Raw genomic sequence first — 21,141 nt, forward strand, 5'->3', positions numbered from 1 at the left:
GAAGCCCACTCGAGGCCAGGCAATCAGCTGCCCTTAAATAAAACCATTTAGCACCAGCTCCAACCCAAGAGTGAGTCAGCGCCCTGCTGCCAAGGTGGCCTAGCAAGCCTCCTTGTTGGTCTTGGAAGCCGGAACCAGGGAGGGTGTTTCAAAAGGCAGAGGGCAGTCCTGGGTTGCCGCCCTGGACTGCCTGGGATTAGCAGGCACCGCTCCCACGCATGGTACCAACTCTCAACTGAGTGAGTGTGAGTGGCGACCAGGGGCGCAGTTCCTCCCAGACCTCACCTCTTGGGCAGTCATCAGAAAAGCCATGTTCTAAGACCCGTTCTCAGGGATTGGGGAGGGAAGGGAGGGCTTAGTAGCCGAGTAGCTTCCTCTACCCCTCTCCCAAGAGGGCAGAGTATAGTTGCCCCCTCCCATCTTTACAGTCTTATTTCTAGATGATAATTAAGTTTGATGGGGTTTTTAATTTTTTTTTAAGATTCTTTTTTTTTTTTTTTTAAGATTTTATTTATTTATTTGAGACAGAGAGAATGAGAGACACAGAGAGCACACGAGAGGGGGGAGGGTTAGAGGGAGAAGCAGGCTCCTTGCCGAGCAGGGAGCCCGATGCGGGACCCCGATGCGGGACTCGATCCCGGGACTCCAGGATAATGACCTGAGCCGAAGGCAGTCACTTAACCAACTGAGCCACCCAGGCGCCCCTGATGGGGTTTTTTAAATCTTTATTATTATTATTTAATTTTTTGTGATAGGTACGTTATTTAATTTTGAAAGCCGCTACGGACCTGTCAGTCTTAGCCAGATCCTAAGAGGGAAGCAATTAGAGTAATGGAACAAAACTGATGCTACTTTGAGGCCTCTATTGTCAGCCTTAAAAAAAAAAAAAAAAAAAACCTGCTTGGAGAAAAACAAAACACCCTCAGAACTTTCAAATAATTAACTCACCCTTAATACAGACCTGAGCCAAAGGTCAGGGGTCTAAACACTGAGTCCCTGTAAGCAGTGACGTTTCAATGAACACGCAGGCTTAGCGAGGGAGGCGTTCCTTCTGGCTATGCCAGAGGTCACCTGGAGGAGGTGACAAGGGACTTCTCCTGTCCAGGAGAGTAGGTGGCGGCAGCCAGGCTGACCCTTTCCAGAAGCTGGGAGAAGGAACTGTGGCCGAGAAGTGTAACTGCTGGAGAATTTGCTCAAAACACCGGACCAGTCCTTGCTCCATCCCCCCAGGAGAAAACTTAGGGCCTTCCATGTCAGAACTGCTGGGGTCCCTAGAAGTCAGAGCAAATGGCTTCAGGTAGAAGTGAGAACCACCAGAAGCCACACACACCCTGACTTGAACCAACCCTTGCCTAATTCCCAGAAGAATTCAATTCCACACACTTCACGGGACTACAGCTATCCTGGACACAGATTATTTCAGAGTATGTGAGTATGCACAAGATACTCACAGGACTGCCACTCTCCCTGTGCCCGTGGCTCAGCCTTGGAGAGGCAAGAAGGACAACCTGTCAGGCGCTAAACTGACACTGTAATGTAGAAAAACTCACCCAGACCGTTGGGGGGGAGGGGGTTCTTCTTAGAAGGGAAAGAAACAGGGAAACACAGTAAAAATTTGTGTACATATTCCTTTCCATTACTCCTTCCCCCATTTCATAAAGGATCCCTATTCCATAATAGGAAAGTGCACAGCAGTGAAGCAGTATTTTCCCCCAAAGAACAGCTATGTGTAAATATTTGCTGCAGTAGGGTATAAAGCAGGATATACTAAATCTGACCCTTATTGAGAATTGAAAGCAGCTTGTATTAGAGGACAATGTGAGCCACCCTTTCCCTCAACCTTGCCTGGTCCTTGAGAAAGGGAAGAGGGAAAATAACACACAGCAGCAGGGCCTTGGGGTTCCCGTGAGTCCCGGTTCCCGCCCAGGACCTGAATGGTGCCCCAGCCTCACCCTGTGTGCAAGGGAGGCTATAACCACGGAAGAGCACACACCCTAACTCCCAGAAGGGAGTGGAAATGAGCTAGCAAAAGGAGTCATCTGGGGAGGGGTACAAGACAGGAAGGGAGGGAAAGGGAAGGTTCCCCCACTCTCACACCTGAGAGAAAAGAGTCAGGGGCTCAATTTCCCAAGCACCTGGAGCTGGAGAAGACAGATCCCAGAAATACTCAACAACAACCCTGCGGCCCCCTGTTCCCCTCCCAACTTTCCAAGTCTCTTGGCAACTCTTAACCTTTTCCAACCCGGCACTGCCTGGGGCAATAAATTATTGCTGTGACAGCAGGCTAGATCTCCCTCTCCCCTCAAAAAAGCATTTCTATGTCAGATTATCTCAACCTAGCCACCCGGAGACAAGTGGAGCAATGGAGAAGAACACCATCACCAACCCGCCACCCCCACCCAATGAGGAAATTCAAGCAGAGGTTGGGAATTTACCCAATGTTATGCCAGGCCCCACCCCAGGAACAGCTGCTCCTTTCACCCTTCCCCTCCACCCTGGGTGGCCTGCACTGGGCCCCTGAGCACCAATTCACACCCTCAAGAGGCTTCCAGTCACACTCTCCGCTCTCGTTCCTCAGCTCATCGCTCAAATCCCTTGAGTCTGCCCGATGTTCCTGAAAAAGCTCCACCAAATCTCCCCCTCCCAAAGTCCCCACACAGTACACATCCATTTCTGTAGCATCACAGGACGCCTCCTTCCACCCTTCCTAATTTCACAGATGACAGAATTACACTGAGAGAGCAAGGGTCTTGCCCAGGACCACAAAGCTGATGAGTAACAAATCTGGGAAGAAAATTCAGATCTCCGGAACATATTAAAAGCCTCTAACTTCAAGTACCTGCCACTCTCTTCACACACTTTAAACCACCTCTCTCAAAACACACACCCACTCAACACACTCCTTTCTTTAGCTCTTCATGCACACACTCAAACCCTCTCTTATATCAGCTGAGAGCTCCCCTCCTCAACCACCTTGAATTACCCCCCCCAACATCTTCTCTGGGCCTCCCACTCCTTTTGATCTCCCTTTCACTACTGCAGTCCCCCCTAAGTAGCTTCCACACCCCAACATGCCACCTGAAAACAGACCTTGCTTTAAGGGTCCCTACACCCCCTCCCCCCAAAAAGACACAATTCTTGACACTCTCACTGCGTCCTCCCTTATTCTCCCTCCCCCCGCCTCAAAACACACTCTGTAGTCCCGAGACTGTGTACCTCTAGAAGCCCTCCCCCCCCAAATTCCTTTCTCAGTCTATCCATCACATGCTGCCTTCCTAATGAGACTTTCGTTTTCCTAATCTCCCTCCCATTACCCGCCATTCCGCCGCTCCCATTCTCTCCAGCACGCTCACCTTTTTCCACCCTACCTTTCCCTTAGGCTCCTCCAACCCTTGGCTGAGCTTTTCAGCCTTCCATCAGTTCTTCAGAATCCCCTCTTCTAAACACTCCAGGTATCCTCTGCATCCCCCTTCGGCCTCTCCATCCCTCGTCAATTCCTCTTACTCCTCCTGCCTCCCAATTAGAACAGGGCACCCCCAATAAATCTCACCCCTTCCAACACTTCTTACAGCTCCCTAACTTCTTTCATTCGCACGCCTACTCATCCTTGCACTCCCATGCCCCAGTCTCACACCCATTTCTTTCCTCTGCCCCTCTCATTTTCCAAGTCTCCCAGGTCCCCCCACTACTCTTCAGACTCCACATCCCTTTCTTAGCGCCCCTACTCCATCTTCAGACTTTCAGAATCTCCATCCCCTTTAGGACTCCCCCAACCCCAATCTTCTTCAGACCGTTCTGCACCCCCAAATAACCCCCTCCATCTTCGAGCTCCTCTTCAGGCTCCCCCAACCATCAATTCCATTCTGGTCCGCAAATTCCAGAATCCCCCATTTCTCTCCGCACCTCCAACCACCCTCTCACCCTTCCATTCCGCCTCAGACCCCAATTCCATTTTAGAAGTCTCCATGCATCTCGGTTTTCCCCAATTCCCCGCCCAAACCCTCCAATTCCTTCATCGGGCTCTCTGATTTTTGTGGGGTTTTTTGTTTTTTAAGACTTCCATATTCCCTACACGGCCGCCAATTATTTTTTCAGACTCCCCATTCTTTGGCCAAGTTCTACAATTCCTTCTCAGGACTACAAACCCCTTCCCAGTCCCGCCAATTCCTTCTCATGACCCCCGATTCCCATCACAGACCCTCCAATTCCCTCTCGAGACCTCCAATCCTCTTCCCGGGCCCCAACCTCCCTCGGAAGCCGCCCTTCAGCCCGTCCGGCCCGCGGGCCGCGCACCTTGCGCTGCTGCTTCTCCCAGGCCGGGTCCAAGAGCAGGTCCCGGTCCCAGTCGTCCTCCTGGGCCATGTAGTCGCCCATGCTTCCCCCGCCGCCGGCGCCATTGCCCCCGCTGTTAGGGCCGTACTGGTACGACTGGTTCGCCGCGTGGTAGTCCACCATTCCGCCGCCTCTCGCTCGCCCACCAGCCCGTCCGCTCCCGCCGCAGCTCCCGCCCCTCTGCCCGAGCCTCCTCCGCCGCCGCCGCCGCCGCCGCTTCAGCTGCTTTAGCCCGCCCTCCCCCAGCGCCTGCGCACTGCCCGCCGCGCCTGCGCACCGCGCCGCCGCCGCCGCCCTCCCGCGCGCGCGCGCCTCCTAACTAGAAAGGCGCCGGGACCCGCCTCGGGGAACCCGGCGCCTGCGCAGAGTCCATTTCCCCCCCCCCACCTCTTCAGCTCATGTACGAGCCGCGTCCCCTCTCCCGCGTGAGCGCGCGCGTTCTCTGCGTGTGGGCGGGGCCAGATCATGAATGATTCATAAGGCGGGGTCTCGCCATCAAGCCTTAACCTGCCCAGGCCTGGAATGTGTATTCCCATTCAGCAACACAAATTCAGCAAATATTTATTAAACGCCGACTGTGTGCCAGATCATGTTTTACGCATTGGCACTAAACAAGATAGACAGAAATCCCTGCCCTCGTGGAACTACCTTCTAGTGAAGGAAGATAACAAAATCTTTGGAAGTACAGTCCAAGGTTTGATAAATGTTATGGAGAAAAATTAAGCATGAGCTGGAATGCCAAACAGTAGTCAGGGTAGGCTTTGCAGAAAAGGAGGACATTTGAACACAGACCTGAAGGATTCACAAAATGGACACAAGAGTTAGGTATATTGGAATAAATACTGGCTGAGCAGGAAGGTAAAGGAGTTTGGGGACTTGTCTGTCTTCATTTATTCAACAAACATTTACTGAGCACCTGTGGTGTGCCAGGCATTGCGCTGGCCATAGAGTGCTGAGCATGACAAGCATGATTAGTTGTCAAGCGGCTCACATGGTGGGGGGGGGGCAACAATAAGTAAGCAAATTAATACAGATAAATGACATTGCCACATTCATAGGCTTCTCAAATTTAAATATCCAAAGCTAAGCTTCCGATCTTCCCAAACCTGATCATCCCACAGTCATCCCCATTTCAATTAATGGTGCCTCCATCCTTCCAGCTGTGTGGGCAATAAGCCTTGCAATCAATCCTTGCCTCCTCTTTGTCTTTGCACCCCACATCCAGGTTCAGAAATTCTGTCAGTTCCATCTCAAAAGTATATACAGGGGGTGCAGTCAGTTAGGCAACCAACTCTTGGTTTCCACTCAGGTCGCTTGGGTTGTGATCTCAGAGTTGTGAGATCAAGCCCCACGTGGGACTCCACATTCGATGACGTGGAGTCTGCTTAAGACCCTCTCCCTCTCCCTCTGCCCCTCCCCACCAGACTTGCTTTCTTTCTGTCAAATAAATAAATAAATCTTAAGAAAAAAATAAAAAGTATATACAGAATCCACCCATTTCCTCCTGCCTCCATGGCCCCACCCTAGTCCTATCCACCCTTGCCCTGTCTTCACGTGGACGGCTGCAGCAGGCTCCTTACCATCTCCCTGCTCCCCTTCCCATCCCTCCACCCCACTCTCTTTCCCACAAGAAGCCCGAGGGAGCCTGTGAATACCTGAGTCAAATCTCTCACCTAAGTCTCTCACTCCTCTGCTCAGAACCCCTCCTTGGTGCAATACTGAGTATGAGTCAAAGTCAAAGAAAGGAGGAAAAGCTAAAGAAGGAGTCTTCTCTGCCCTGGCCCAGCCCAGCCCCGCTTTTGAAACAAGACACTCCTGGGGGTGCCTGGGTGGCTCAGTCGTTAAGCATCCGCCTTTAGCTCAGGTCATGATCCCAGGGGCCTGAGATCAAGCCCTGCATCAGGCTCCCTGCTCAGCGGGAAGCCTGCTTCTCCCTCTCACATTCCCCCTGCTTGTGTTCCCTCTCGCTGTCTCTCTGTCAAATAAATAAAATCTTTAAAAATAAAAACAAAACAAGACACTGTTGGAGCTTCGGCCAGACCCCCAAGGTCTTCCCCATCCTGTCCCCATTTCCCCTCCCACTTCACCTCCCTCTCCCCCTCTGTCTCTGAGCTCCTGCCACACAGCTGACTTCCTCCTCACTGTTCTTCAAACACACCAGGCACCTTCCAACCTCAGGGCCTTTGCACTGGGTGATACCTTGTTACCGCTGCCTGGAACACTTACCCCACATACTGGATCCCCAAAGCTTCAACAGCCTCCTCCACTGCAGGTCTGCAAAAATATCCCCTCTTCAGTGAGACCTTCCCTGACCACCTTGGTTAAAATAGCATCCTACACCTTCCCTCCTATGTTTTATTTTTTCCAGAGTACTGATCACCATTTAGCATACTACATGATTGGCTTGTGGTTCATCTGTTTCTTTCCCAAGAATGTCAGGCCGTGAGCGTGGGGATCTTTGGTCACCGCCGTTTCCCTAGTCTCTGAAGTAGTGTCTGGCACAAGATAGCCACTTAATATATCTTAGGTGAATGAATAGATGGACTTAAAACCATGATGAGGAGTTTGAATTTTATTGGAAATGCAATGGGAAGTTCAGGGAGGACCCTAAGCAGGAGGAGGGCTGGGATTGCTGTTTACAGGATCCAGCAGCCACAGGAGGGGAACAGACTGTAGGTGGAGTGAACGCATGGAGACCAGCCAGGGGGCTGCCACAATGGTCCAGGTGAGCATGGTCAGGACCAGGGTCTGGAGGAGGAGAGAGCCGTGGAGGACAGGCAGTGGAAGCATTTGGAAAAATGGAGCTGACAGGACTGACTGTCGTGAATTGGATGGGGGGAGGGGCTGGCCATGAGAATGAAGGAAGAATCCAGACTTAAGACGGCTCCCAAGGGTTGGACCTGAGCGACCCGGGAGTGCGAACTTGATTGGAGTCAGGAAAGGGAAGAAGGTAAGGGTTGAAGGTAGACTAGAGCAGGACCTGGCCCAGTGTGAATGGAGAGGATTGTGTCACAGTCAACCTTCAGAGCTGGGGATGAGAAGACATGGCTCCTCCAGGTATGGGAGCTCATGGATTTCTCCCCACCTCTTTCGAAAAAGCACTGGAAGGGATCCGATGGCACACAAAGGAAAGGGACAAGGCCTGGGCACCTCCCATTTTCCCAGGGGATGCCGGGAACTGGCCAAAGATCCAAGAGCGCTGGCTGTGACCTGGAGAACCAAACCAGGACTTTTGTGCTGGTCCTAGTTGGCAGGGAGAGCCACTGGGGCTATGGGCCATCAGCCCCACCCTGCCTGCTCCCAATGGACACTGAAAAGCCTTCTAGAGGAAGGGCTCAGATGAAGTGGATGGCCCCGGTCAGTGAGGTTTAAAGGCTCCCTTTATTTATAAATGTTACGTGTGACATTTTTTTTTTAAGTAAGCTCTATGTCCAATGCAGGACTTGAACTCATGACCCCAAGATCAAGATGCTCTACCAGCTGAGCCAGCCAGGCGCCCCTGTTGTATTCCATTGCTAATTCTAGTTAGTGAAACGAACCAAACAGGGCTATGTCCTCCTAGGGTGGGAACGTGAACAGATACCGCGGTGTCGAGAGGGGACTATGGAAGCAACTGAAATAAGCCCGGGAGAGCAAGACCGGCAGCAAACGTATCGTCTCTTACTACAGGCCAGACTACGTTCAACTCTTCAAATGCATGAACTCACAGCAACCATTTAAGTGGGTGCTCTCCCCAGCTGGGAAACTGAGGCACAGGGAGGTCAACCAATGTGCCTAAAGGTCGCTAGGCTGGGGTTTGAAAGCAGGCAGGCTTTCTCTATAGCCAGGTCTCTTAGCTGCTTGAAGGATCCTCCCAGAGCAAAAGCAGTAGGCTAAGAAGGAAAAGCTGTGGTTTTCCAAAGAGGTCAAGGTCATTTCCTCTTCCCTGCAGAGCAGCCAGTCAGTTGTGCGGGTTGTATCTACATGAAGGCACCTGCCAACCGGGGTGAGTGGGAGTCCTCACGCAGAGGGGGTGCCTTTTGACTTACATGATCTAATAGCGTCCCAGTATTCTCTCCTACGCCCCTCTCCCACCCCCTAGGGCTGGCTCCCAAGTTTCGAGCCACAGAGGCACCTTTTGTCCCCAGGACTTGGGCACACCCTGCTTCCTGGCTCCTGCTCAGGTCTGGAACCCAGGGCAAAGGGTGTCCCGCCCTGCCCTGGCTCCCAGTCAGTGTCCTCAAAAGAATGGTGGGTGTGAATGCAAGCAGACAAGGGAGGACCGGGAAGCGGGGGACAGCCCAGGCACCGCCACTGCCCTCTCCGGAGGCCAAGCTCAGGCGTAATGGCTCACGAGAATGAAACACTTCCTCAGTGACAGCTGCGGGGCTACGCTAAGGGCTGGACATCTACGATGTCCTCTCTTTTCCTCCACTTTCCCCCAAAGGCGGTCGCTGTTGTCGCTATCCCTTCTTCCTGCACACACCGGGCTCAGAGGGGAAGACACTTGCCCAAGGTCACTCTGCCAGGCTCCAGAGTCCTTCCTGTGTAAGACTGGGGTAACCAACCCAGCTACAGAGCAAGTAGCACTGGCTAGGTGCAGGCTGAGACTTGTGGATGGGGGGGAGGGAATGGCCTAGCTAAAAATCCCAATTTTCCTGTAGTCTCTCCAAGCAGAATGGTGAGGACTAGTTCACAACCTTGGGGACAAACAATTCTGAGTCTGAAATTAACGACCCCCGTTTTCTAAGAGCCAGGAACAGGTTAGGCCCTGATGAGACCTTTACTGGCAAGAGCTCTTGGAATCCTCCACAAATGACAAGGGTGGGTCATTGTCCCCTTTCCACCGATGAGGAAACTGAGGAACAGAGGCAGAGTCACCAAGCCAAGGACACACAGCGATGGGCTGAGCAGGAGCCAGGATAGGAGGCGGACTGAATCCTCTCATTCACTCCTCCAGCCTCTGTGGGGCCAAAAGGCAAAGGTGGTGCCTCCCCTCACCAGGAACCCACTCCTGTTCACCTAGGTGTTCAAGAAGGCAGAAGAGCTCCGGCCACACCCAGCTGCAGGGCAGGACTCCTACATCTGATTCATTCACATCCCCCTCCTTGCTGACTCATGGCTGCCGGCTCCCTCCTGGTGACCTGGCAGGTCCCGAAGGTGGGGGTGGAAGGTTGGTTGCTGGGGCGGGACAGGGGAGGAAGGAGGAGGAGGGAGGCCCTAGGCAGCAGGGAGGTGGCTCCCGCACAGAGTGGGCAGAGGCCTGCTCCCAGGCTCCCCCTGGTGGGCGAGGGGCAGAGGCAGGAAGCCAATGAGCGGGAGACAACAGGAGTTAAGCCAACAACTCTTTATTCAACGCCTGCCGAGTTACTGGGAGGAGGCCATGATGCTGGACACACCTGTTGAGAACGGAAGACGGGAGCAGGTCAACAGGGCAAGAATGGGAGACCAACCTCCAGCCACCAGCTATGGCACCCACAATTCTTTAGGGGGCGCAGATCACAAACCCCTCCTGGGCCCTGGTCACCTTCACAAAGACAGTTTGGTGTTTTTTAGTTTTTTGTTTTTTTTAAGTAATCTCTGTGCCCAACATGGGGCTTGAATTCACGACCCCAAGAATAAGTCGCACTCTCTACGGACTGAGCCAGCCAGGCGCCCCACAAAGGCAGTAGGGGGCGGTAGTTAAGAATCTCCACCCCGGGGCGCCTGGGTGGCTCAGTTGGTTGAGCGACTGCCTTCGGCTCAGGTCATGATCCTGGAGTCCCTGGATCAAGTCCCGCATCGGGCTCCCTGCTCAGCGGGAAGTCTGCTTCTCCCTCTCACCCTCCTCCCTCTCGTCCTCTCTGTCTCTTATTCTCTCTCAAATAAATAAATAAAATCTAAAAAAAAAAAAGAATCTCCACCCCCGAGCAAGGAGGCCTGCATCCGGTACCAGGTGGGTGACCTCAGGCAAGTTCGTGAACAGCAGCTTCCCCACCTGCACGAAGCATTGACCTGACATGCTCAGAACAATGCTCGGCACCAAGAGCTCCTGGTTCTTCTCACTGCCGCCACAGCAACATTTTCTGTGTGTTGTCTGCAAGACATGCTGAGCGCCAGCCTTGCACCTCCTCGCCGGAGAGCCCTTTCCTGCAGCGACTTCTCACCCAGAACCCGGAAAACAGGGGGCACCTCTCACTTAGAGTGAGGGTCCACAGGCCCCACGCGCCGAGATGAGGGCCCACTGAGTCTTGATCCTCAGTTCAGCACCAAATGAGCTAGTCTGTAGTGAGAAACCACGCTGTACCAAGACACACCTTTAAAACCCCAGAATCAGGGGCACCTGGGTGGCTCAGTCGTTAAGTGTCTGCCTTCGGCTCAGGTCATGATCCCAGGGTCCTGGGATCGAGCCCCACATTGGGCTCCCTGCTCGGCGGGAAGCCTGCTTCTCCCTCTCCCACTCCCCCTGCTTGTGTTCCCTCTCTCGCTGTCTCTCTCTCTGTCAAATAAATAAAATCTTTTTAAAAAAATAAAAAAAATAAAACCCCAGAATCAGACTCAAGGGGTTGGGGGGGGGGGAGACCCAGGGCGCAAGGGAGCAGCCGACCCCTGGGTTCTGACTCCCTCTCCGACACGCGCGCGGTGTGGTGCGGGCCTGACCACACTGCTGTTCTGCTCCCTTCACCGAGGGGCCGGGGGGCTGCGGTCGGTTAGTGGGCGGACAACGGTGCCAAGCGCGGCCACGTGGCTCTTTGCTCCGCTCCGTGCTCTACACGGCCGTCTCACTCTGCCCTCGCTCCTCCACGTACGTATTAGGATACTGTCCACTTACAGTAACGGCCCCTACCGTACGGGGCTCACATGAGGACCAAACCACCTGCTAAGCGTCAGGAACTACACAGTAATTGTCATGAGTGCTGCTGGGATCCCCACTTTTTGGATGAGAAAACTGAGGCAGAGAGGTAAAAATCACTTGTCCCGAGTGGCAGAGCTAAGAAACCGAGACCCGGGATCCCCGTCCCACTACCCGAGTCCAGAACCCGCACTTTCTGGCGTTCCTGTGTTTCTTCGGATGCCAGGGCCGAGGCGCCATCTCCAAGGACAGACTGCCAACAGGCCGGAGCCCCCGGGAATCCCAGGGAGGGACCCCCCCCCATTCCTCCCTGAGCAGGCAGCCCCATGAGAGAAGTCAGTGGACTCCAACAGATGCAAAGATCCTGGCCCTGAACCAGACCACAGCTACCCAAGTCCTTTGGGGCCCCAGCCCCGGTCTGTCGAGGGGCAGCTCCTTAGACCCACAGTCTGCAGCCTCGGGCCAGCACTCACTGTCGAAGTCGATCTTCTCCACGATGTTCTTGGGCTTGATGCTCTCCTCCTGGCTACAGATGAAGATCTGGCCCGACTCATCAGCGCTCCAGCCGTACTTGCTCATCCACACCTTTAGCTGGCTGTCTGCAGGTGACACGGGCCATGCAGGGGCTCAGTCATCCGCTCCCCCAGGACCACAGCTAAAGGCCGGGGCGCCCTCCCGGCCCAACTGCCTCAGTGGCCACCATATCTCCTGCAGCCGCACTTGCTTGCGTTTCTACGGTTCATTCTCCAAACGGCAGCCAGAGGGAGCCTGTTGGCTTTCCCACCCTTACATCACAGGGCCTCTGTCTCCCCTTTCATTCTACCCCTTTTCTCTCCCAGAGCAAATCTCAGTTTCCAACAGTGGTGTGCTTCCTTCCCTGCTTTTCCGCAGAACTTTTAAATGATTTTAAAATTATGTCCTATCACGAACCATAAGCCCAGAGCCTCAGCTGGGAATTTCTTTGCAGGCTGTTTTGGCTCTTAAAAAACCTGCCAGGGAGGACGTACGGCCAGAAAATGTCCTGCTAATTGAAGTAATTCTTTTGTGGGACTATTAGCAATTTGATAAATTCATCCCTTCTCCTTAGATTCAACTCTAAGAGTTGTTTGATCCCTTTTTGACTTAATCTCACTTTTAAATATACAAAACATCTACCTGATGTAAAGTAAAGCACTTAGTGTAGCCCGACACAGTGTCCAGTAAGTTAGCTTCTGCTAACACACACACAACCAGATCAAAAGGCAAAACTACCCAAATAAGGTACTCAGACAAGTCTCACCCCCAACCCACCGCTCTCCCTCCCTGTGCTCACCCCCCACCTCCCAAGGAGTAACCATTTCCTTAGCTTTATTTTTCTTCCTGTTTCTTTTTGCAAAAAGGAGCCAATACACAAACATTTTTCTTTTCTTTCTTTCTGGAAAAATTTTTTATTTTTATTTATTTATTTATTTTTATTCATTTGACAGAGAGAGACACAGCAAGAGAGGGAACACAAACAGGGGGAGTGGGAGAGGGAGAAGCAGGCTTCCCGCGGAGCAGGGAGCCCGATGTGGGGCTTGATCCCAGGACCCTGGGATCATGACCTGAGCCGAAGGCAGACGCTTAATGACTGAGCCACCCAGGTGCCCCTTATTTATTTATTTTTAAGCATGGAGTCCAACGCAGGGCCTGAACTCATGACCCTGATATCAAGAACTAAGCTGAGATCAAGAGTGGAATGCTTAGGGCGCCTGGGTGGCTCAGTCGGTTAAGCATCTGCCTTCGGCTCAGGTCATGATCCCAGGGTCCTGGGATCGAGTCCCTCATTTGGCTCCCTGCTCTGCAGGGAGCCTCCTTCTCCCTCTCCTCCCTGCTCATGTTCTCATTATATCTGTCTCTCTCTCAAATAAATAATAAGTAAAATCTAAAAAGGAAAAAAAAAAAAGTCAGATACTTAATTGACTGAGCCACCCAGGTGCCCCTGGAAGAATCTTTTAAAAAACACAAATCTGCTCATGTCCCTCCCTGCTCAGAACCCCTGTGGCTCCAGCTCACTCAGGACAAAGGACTATGTCCTCAGGAAGCCCCATGGTATCTGAAGATGTCCCTCCCACCGCCACTTCTCTGCCCCTCGGCTCTGCCCCTCGCTCACTGTGCTCCCACCAGGTACCTTGGCTGCTCTGTGAACAAGACAGGCGCACCCCTGCCTCAACACCCTCTGGTTTCCTTGGCCTTTGGTGCCTGTCTCCACTGAGGCACTATTCACCTCAGCCCGGTGAGCTGTCTTGTGTGAGTTCACGCTAGACCTGTACTTCTCATTTTGTTATCTACGTTTTGCTACTGCCATGAGAAGAAATCTGAGCCGCTCTGTTTCCTTCACTGCTGAGTCCTCCAGGCCTAGAATAGCCTGGTACAGAGAAAGCATTCAAATAACTTACGCAGAACACAATAAACGAATACCATAGCAACTCCCCCAAGGAGGGGTATGTTTTATTTATGTTCCTTACTCCCTCAATAACGAGCAGGGCTGGACCTTCAACAACGACTTGCTGAAGCAGGGATGGGTCCATCTGAGGGCTGGCCGAGGCCCACGGCCCCTGACCACCCCAACCTCCTTGATTGGCACCAGGAACCCAGAGAGACCTTACCCGTCAGATCCCCGAGCATCTCAGCCAGCAGCCAGCGATCAATGTGCTGATAGGTGATGCCCACAACGTGGCAGATAACTGCAGAGATGAGGAACAAAGATGGTAAAGGGCCACCCTCGGGACCTGGCTGCCACTCCCTACCCCTTCCCCCTGGGAAACCCAGGTACCGAGACGGACTTACATTTTCGGACAGAGTCTTCAAAGCCGGTTATACCTTCCAGGAGGTCCATGTTTTCATCCAGGGCTTGCTGTGAGGGCAATGATAATGTTCACAATAATGTAACTTCAAGAATATTATTGTTAATGAAATTAGCAACAGAAGCTACGACTTGGGCATCCACCTCACATGCCAACTTTCTTCTCTGTGCGACCCTGTAACGTAAGTCACCATTTTCTGCCCATTTTTGGAGATGAAAAAAGCAAGGCTCAGAGCAGCTAAGTGACTTGCCCCAAATCGCAGAGCTGGGGGTTGAACCAGGCAGGCAGAAACCACAGACCCAAAGAGGGAACAGAGACAGATTAGCTAACTGCACTCACCCATTGGAGAAAAGGCCAAGTGTCCCATAAGACGTCCTCCCCCTCAGCCCTTCGCTCCAGCCGCAGGGGCCTCCTTGCTGCTCCTCAGACACACCGAGCACCCGCCCACCTTAAGGTCTTTGAGCTGGCTGGTGCTGGGTCTCAAACTCTCCTTCCCCATGGCTGGCACCCCTACGCCCTTCAGGCTTTTGTCCAAATATCACCTTCCCAGCAAGGGCTCCTTCCAACATTAGTGCAGGAAATGAGGAACCCCCAAGGACAATGCAGAGGATGTACAGGAGAGTAACTGTCCTGGGAGCCAAACGATAAAAGGATGTGAGGGAGCAGTGCGCAGCCCCCATCAGAGGTGGGTTTCATCGTGCGTGCGTGCATACGGGCACACGCATACATGTGGGAGACCAGGGCGGTAGAAGGCTGGTCACAAAAGCCTGAATGGAACGAACACAGCAGCTTCAAGCGAGCAGGGAGAGGAGGAGAAACTGAGCACAGGCAACCCTGCCCACAAGCGGGGTAACCAAGGGCCCTGCTCCGCCTGACCCCGAGGGTTTCCCGGGGATGGGAGACTTTCCTCTCCATGGGGAACAGAGAAAGAGGGCAGGAGGCAGACGTGGTGGGGCACGTGGAAGTTCGGGGAGAGTTCTCTCCTGCAGGCGAGAACGAACTACAGGGTGGACGTGGTCTCCTCTGACAGAAACAACCAGGGAAGGCAGGCCCTGCTGCTACAAGAGGAGGGAGGAACGCCGAGGGGGCGAGGGGCAAGGGGAACAGCGTGCCAGCCGGGGGGTGGCCTGAGATGGGAGGAGGGATGACACCCCGACTGAAACAGAGAAGCGTTCAGTCGGCCGACAGCAGAAGCCGAGGCTGAGGGCAGTCACGCGTGGGAGTTCTGCTTTGGCTACTTCAGTCTTCCCACAAAACAAGGCGGAGGAGCGTGTGTTGAGAAGAGGAGGGAAGGAGAGGGGGCGAGAAGGCGTGAAGAGCTGGGAGTGGGTGGTGAGCCCCTGGGCCAGGAGGGGATGCACACTGCGGGGCTGATGGGCCTCCCTCCGGCCACTCGCAATGTCCGGTGCAGACTGCCGCTGACAGCAGAAGCATAACGGAGGGCCCGGGCTACTGGTCAGGCCTAAGCACACCAGGCTGGAGCCCTCCCAGGGGTGAGCCGGGAAGCTGGGAGGAAGTGGTCGGAGGTGGGGGGTGGAAACGTCGGACAGTGGCAGAGAAGGGAGCAATGCTGCTGAAGGTAGGGACTGGGGGGCGGCTCCCCAGTTTCCCGGGGCATCAGGGACATCTGCGATAACTGCTTTGGATCCCACCACCTGCACCGCACTCACACCGATGAGACTCGGATGGCCCGAGTCAAGGATCAGTTTCGTTTTGTTTTTTAAACTCCTCAAGGGTCCAATGTGCTGAGAGCTGATCTAGGGCATGACTGGGAGGGAGGGGCCGAGGTCACGTGCAGAACAAGAGATGGAGGCACCCCAAGGTCGGGGTGGTGGAAAGATCACTGGTCTGGCTTTGCAAGCAACTGAGAACGACAGAAGTAGCAGTGAGTGGGGGTGAACAGGAGCTTGGTTACTCACGAAAGGAGGCGAGGCCGTCAGGGGCTGAGACCAACAGAGTGGGGCAGGAAGTGCCAACACCCGGGCTTCAGGACTGAGGGATTTTGTGGGGGAGAGATGGGCCTGGGGATGACGGTGAGGAGGACCCTTGGCAAAAGTGGAGGGTGTGGATCCAGTTCGAGCAAGAAAGGGAAGAAGCATCCAGAGGATGGAGGACTTTGGCAGGAAAGTCAGACGTGGGTGCGTGCACACGTGCCCCAGCCTGGGGACACAAGGGACAACGTGGGAGTCCTGGCTCAGTGCGAGGATGATGAGTCCATGCGGTCACCCGCGCAAAGCCCTGAGCACAGGATCGCCCGTGGTTGTACAAGCAGACAGCAAATGTGAGTGGTTGTTCCTTTTAGCAGCCTGTCCCGCCTCGGCCCAGCGGCCCAGCCGCCCACCCTGACCCTGGAGCCAAGTTACCCAGAAGGCCTGGAAGTGGCAGGTCTCCAGCAGGTCTCCGAGGTACAAAATCTGTCGGATTGGCCGTTCTTCTTGCTAAGAGGAGGAAGTGTTAAGGGAAAACAGCCCTGAGCCCACCTTCTGTTCACCGTAGCATGCTTAAGGCAACAGGTGATCCGGCAATGGAGACACGAAGCCAAAACCTGGCCTGTCCACACTCTGGGGTCGAGTCAACTCTTAGAGACCTCACGTGGAGATGCAACAAGACATGCTGGAAGGTGAAAAGGCAAAATGCAGACCAACATGCGTAAGAGGCCACCATCTGGATGGGGGGGCTGGTGTGTGTGCACGCGCACGTATGGGTGGGGACACACACACGTGTATGTGAACACACACACCTGTACTCAAGGTATCTCTGGAAAGGTACCTGAGAACAGCAAACAACCTGCCTCCTGGCAGGGGAGTGCGGTGCCTGTGGGACAGGGGAGGGAGGAGGCCGTCTTTTTCCACCATATGCTTTTTGTACTTTTAACAGTGTACCGTGTGCCTTTTTTTTTTTTTTTAAAGTTAACAGAACAGACCCCTGGGCAAGGTGAACAATCTCTCAGAAGGCAGGCACGCCCATGGACACACACAGGTTCAATGCGTAAGCCCCCATTTCTCAGCTCAGCTGCTGATGGGCAGGTCAAGTGTGACCCTCGGGACTGTGAGCGCCAGAAGCACAGATGGGGGGACTCTGCCAAGCTTGTCAAGTGACTCAAGGGCAGAGGGAGGCTCCCCTGGCCAAGTGGTGGACCTGTCACAAAAACGCAGGCCAGAGGAAAGCAAAGGGTGGGGGGGGGAGCCAGTTCATTTTCAGGCAACCTTGAGTTACGGATGGCCAGCGCGGTGCCAGATACGGAAGACACACAGAAGGAAGTTCAACTGATGCTCCAGCTCTTCATGGCTCCTGCCTCTTGCCTGGTGGCCTTCACTCAGCTACAACCCTCAGTGGGAATCCTTCTAAAGCCTACATCTACCCAACTCACTCTGCAGTTTAAGCCTTCCACGGCTTCCCGGTGCCCTTCGGAGCCTGACCAGATTGCATTTTGGAATCTGTGGTGAGGCTGCGCCAAACTTCTTCTGTGACCTCTGAAAGAGCACTGACCTCTTCTTTTTTCTCTCTGGGCCTCCTTACATACTGTTCCCTCCACCCGGATCACCCTTCCCTAGCACTTCATTTAGCTCATCTTTCAGACGTTCCCTCCTCCAAGAAGCCCTCCCTAACATCCGGGCAGGGTCAGGTGCTTCCTCTGGCCTCTCTAAACCCTGAGCCTGGACGAGTGCAGGTGGTCCCTGATGGAGGACCTCTCTCACCCGCTGCGTGGTGAGCTCAGGGAGGGCAGGGGCCAGGCGTGTCACAGCCACCCAAATGTCCCAACCGGCACCGCACCAAGCCCAGAGCAGGCGCTCGGAGTTTGTGGCTGAACTCACAGACCGATCACCCGGGAATTCATCTACCTTGCCCTCAGCCCCTCCCCTGCACACCCCACCCGGAAACTGGAAGGATACATGTGCCTGATCGATCATGCACTTGCACAGTGTGAAGTCTGTGTGGGGCAGGTTGGTGAGGGCCTTCAGCAGGATCTGGGCGGTGACTGTGGTTTGAAAGAAGGCTGGGTTGAACTGGTACCTGAGAAGGGGAACAAGAGACAGAGCCATAGTAGCTTCTTCAGCTCCCTGGGCCTCATGAGAGGCCCAGTGCTGTGGCCCAGAGCTCAGGAGTTGGACATGCCTGGGCTCCACTCACAGCACTTTGGCTCTATGACCTTAACCTCCCTGACCTACTTTCCTATTCTGCAGATGGGGACAGTTAATCTTCCCAACCACCCCATAAGCCAGACACTGTTGCGTGGGTCACAAAGAGGGGGCCTGGGTGGCTCAGTCGTTGGGCGTCTGCCTTCGGCTCAGGTCATGATCCCAGGGTCCTGGGATTGAGCCCCACTTCGGGCTCCCTGCTCGGCGGGAAGCCTGCTTCTCCCTCTCCCACTCCCCCTGCTTGTGTTCCCTCTCTCACTGTGTCTCTCTCTGTCAAATAAATAAATAAAATCTTTTTTTTTTAAAGATTTTATTTATTTGAGAGAGAGAGAGAGAATGAGAGAGAGCACATGAGAGGGGTTAGGGTCAGAGGGAGAAGCAGACTCCCTGCCGAGCAGGGAGCCCGATGCGGGACTCGATCCAGGGACTCCAGGATCATGACCTGAGCTGAAGGCAGTCGCTTAACCAACTGAGCCACCCAGGTGCCCATAAATAAATAAAATCTTAAAAAAAAAAAGTGGTTCACAAATAAATAAATACGTAAGTATAGTCTGGAGCAGTGGTCGAGGCTCTGGAGGCAGATTGCTTGGGTTCCAACTTCCCTCATAAGTGACCTTGGACTACCTCTTTGAAATTCTCTGTGCATCAGTTCCCTCCCTCGAAAGAAGGGACAATAACAACCCTATGTACTTCACAAAGACAATACAGCATCTGAGTTAATACACACAAAGCTTACAGCACAGTAGCTACCGCATGATGAGCGCTAAGCAGCAATTACCCCACTAACAATCTAAACAACCCCATAAATACGAGTGTTACCTCCATTTTACAAATATCAAAACTGAGACAACATATAAAAATTACACAACTGACAGCGTGTTAACACAGCACTGTGGGGATAGAACGCAGAGGTCCATCAGCGAGAGGACAGGTCATTTAGACAGTCTTGCACAGGAAAGCACTACACAAGAAGGACAACAAATTGCAGCCGCAGGAAAAATGGATCGATCTCACAAACTCGGTGCTAAGTGGAAGATGCCAGATGCAGAGAAGCTCATGCTGTAGGACTACATTTGTGTCAAGTTCAACACAGGCAAACCTGAGCCAAGCTCATCAGGATGCATGGGTGTGTGGTAAACTCACACAAAACCAGACCATGAGAGCATAAAAGCGGTTACTAGGGTGGGGGTGAGGTGGCCAGCACAAAGCATACGAAGCAAAGGGCCTGGGGCCCTGATAACACTCAATTTTGTAATAAGCCTGGTGTTTATGTGGGTTTTCACTTGTACTTATTTAGCTATGTTTCTCTGTTTTGTACCAACCTATATGTGTAACGTGTGATTAATTTTTAAAAACCATCTCTCATCCTGTGCCAACTCCCTTGGCTTCCTAGCCTTGCACACCAGGAGAAGCCACATCCGGAAGACCACCCCCAACTCCGTCCTCACCCAATGTTAAGAATGGCCCCCTGCTGGCTGCTGGCCCGGAGGTGGGGATGGAGGCAGACACTCACAGCTTCAGGACGGCCAGGTTGGCTTCCAGGTCGTAGGCATTCTCCTTGGCCTGCGTCTCCACATACCGCTCCAGGGTGGCCAGATTCTCAGGATTGTACCTACAGAAGAATCAGGACGGGTGAGCAGAAAGGGAAGAGGAGCTGAGGCCAGTCACTTTGTGGGGGTGGGGAGAGAAGGGCGCTGTAACCTGCTCCTCCTTCCCTTCCTTCCTTTTCTCCAACTCTGCTATTACTTTTTTTTTAATATAGATTTTATTTATTTATTTGACAGAGAGAGAGATAGCGAGAGCAGGAACACAAGCAGGGGGAGTGGGAGAGGGAGAAGCAGGCCTCCCGCCGAGCAGGGAGCCCGATGTGGGACTCGATCCCAGGACCCTGGGATCATGACCTGAGCCGAAGGCAGACGCTTAACGACTGAGCCACCCAGGCGCCCTCTGCCATTACTCTTGAATCAGCTCTGTAACCTCTAGTAACACTTACCCACATTACAGACCTAAGCCAAAGCTCTGAACCCCATCAGAGCCCTGGGTCTTTTCTAGGATGCCCCCCCCAACACCTCTCAGCCAATCAGTCATTGCAACCTGTACACCTGGCCTCCTGGACATCTTTGCCCCTCACCCCCTCCTCCCCTCTCCAGATCCCCACCCTGGTTTAGCCCCATCCTCTCCTGCTTAGTTTCCCCCATTCCAGCCCTGATTACTTCTGGCTATCACTGCCTATTGTCCGGTTTGTCTGGACTCTGAACTGGGAACTCCATGAAAGCATGGCCTGGGGCTATCTTGGTCACCTCTGGTCCCCAGCACTGCCCAGAGCGAAGAGAGTAGATTTCAGTGACGTGTGCTGAATGAACGGCATTAGAGGAAAAGAAAACAGAGATGAAGAGGCACTGACACACACTGTGCGAGGCTGAGGAGCGGAGTCACAGGAAACTGAGGGGCTGTGAAAGGGAAAGCTGAGGAGCAGAGAGGAAGACCTAAAGCAATTAAAAAGCGGGAGCACTGCGAGGTAGGCAGGGCTGTCTCCCGCCCGCAGGCTTCTGCAGTGCCGTTTCCTTAAACACGGCCTCCTCCAGGACGAGTAGGAAAGCCTACTCCCGGGCCAGTCCAGGATCCCGACCACCCCTTGCGGTCTCTAGAAAAACCCCTCCACCACGCCGCTTGGCCGGAAACGCTCCCTCCGACCGGGCTCAGACCTGTCGATACCCTTGAGCAACTTGCCCACGTTCGCTCTCATCTGCTCAAACATCGCCATGACGACTATCGTCTCCCACGCCGGAGCTGGAGGTGAAGAGCCACCCGGTAGGGCGTCCCCGAGGACCGGAAGAGGAAGAGGTGGTGGAAACGGAAACTACGTCGTTGTCTTCTCCGAGCCGTTGGCGGCGGCTGCCACGTGACTTTCTTCCCGGCGGGCGAAGTTGGCGCGTGCGCATACGCTCCCCCCGAGCTGGACCAACAGCGTGAGAAAAGGCTTGATCTAGTCCAGTACGCAGGCGCCGTCTCGGGGCGAGGAGGCGGGGCGAAG

The 21,141-nt window shown here is 53.7% G+C and overlaps 2 protein-coding genes across 4 annotated transcripts in view; both read right to left on the reverse strand.

The window, feature by feature from the left end:
* The window catches only part of ACTN4 (actinin alpha 4), a 71,176-nt gene extending 66,613 nt beyond the window's left edge, over positions 1-4,563 (reverse strand). For all 3 annotated transcript variants that reach the window (XM_035023435.1, XM_035023433.1, XM_035023434.1), the window contains exon 1: positions 4,294-4,563. In XM_035023435.1, coding sequence (XP_034879326.1) covers positions 4,294-4,455 — 162 coding nt within the window. In that variant the 5' untranslated portion in view covers positions 4,456-4,563. The remainder of the gene's footprint in view (positions 1-4,293) is intronic.
* Positions 4,564-9,643: 5,080 nt separating this feature from the next.
* EIF3K (eukaryotic translation initiation factor 3 subunit K) lies at positions 9,644-20,961 on the reverse strand. Its single transcript, XM_035023436.1, has 8 exons — positions 20,813-20,961; positions 19,621-19,719; positions 17,862-17,982; positions 16,332-16,406; positions 13,952-14,018; positions 13,771-13,848; positions 11,617-11,742; positions 9,644-9,710 (listed from the first exon to the last, which is right to left on the reverse strand). The coding sequence occupies exons 1-8, from the start codon at positions 20,869-20,871 to the stop codon at positions 9,679-9,681; spliced, it is 657 nt and encodes a 218-aa protein (XP_034879327.1). The 5' UTR covers positions 20,872-20,961; the 3' UTR covers positions 9,644-9,678.
* Positions 20,962-21,141: the final 180 nt, after the last annotated feature.

The sequence above is a fragment of the Mirounga leonina genome, unplaced genomic scaffold, assembly GCF_011800145.1.
Source record: "Mirounga leonina isolate KUSES-001 unplaced genomic scaffold, KU_Mleo_1.0 Mir_177, whole genome shotgun sequence".
Lineage (NCBI taxonomy): Eukaryota > Metazoa > Chordata > Mammalia > Carnivora > Phocidae > Mirounga > Mirounga leonina.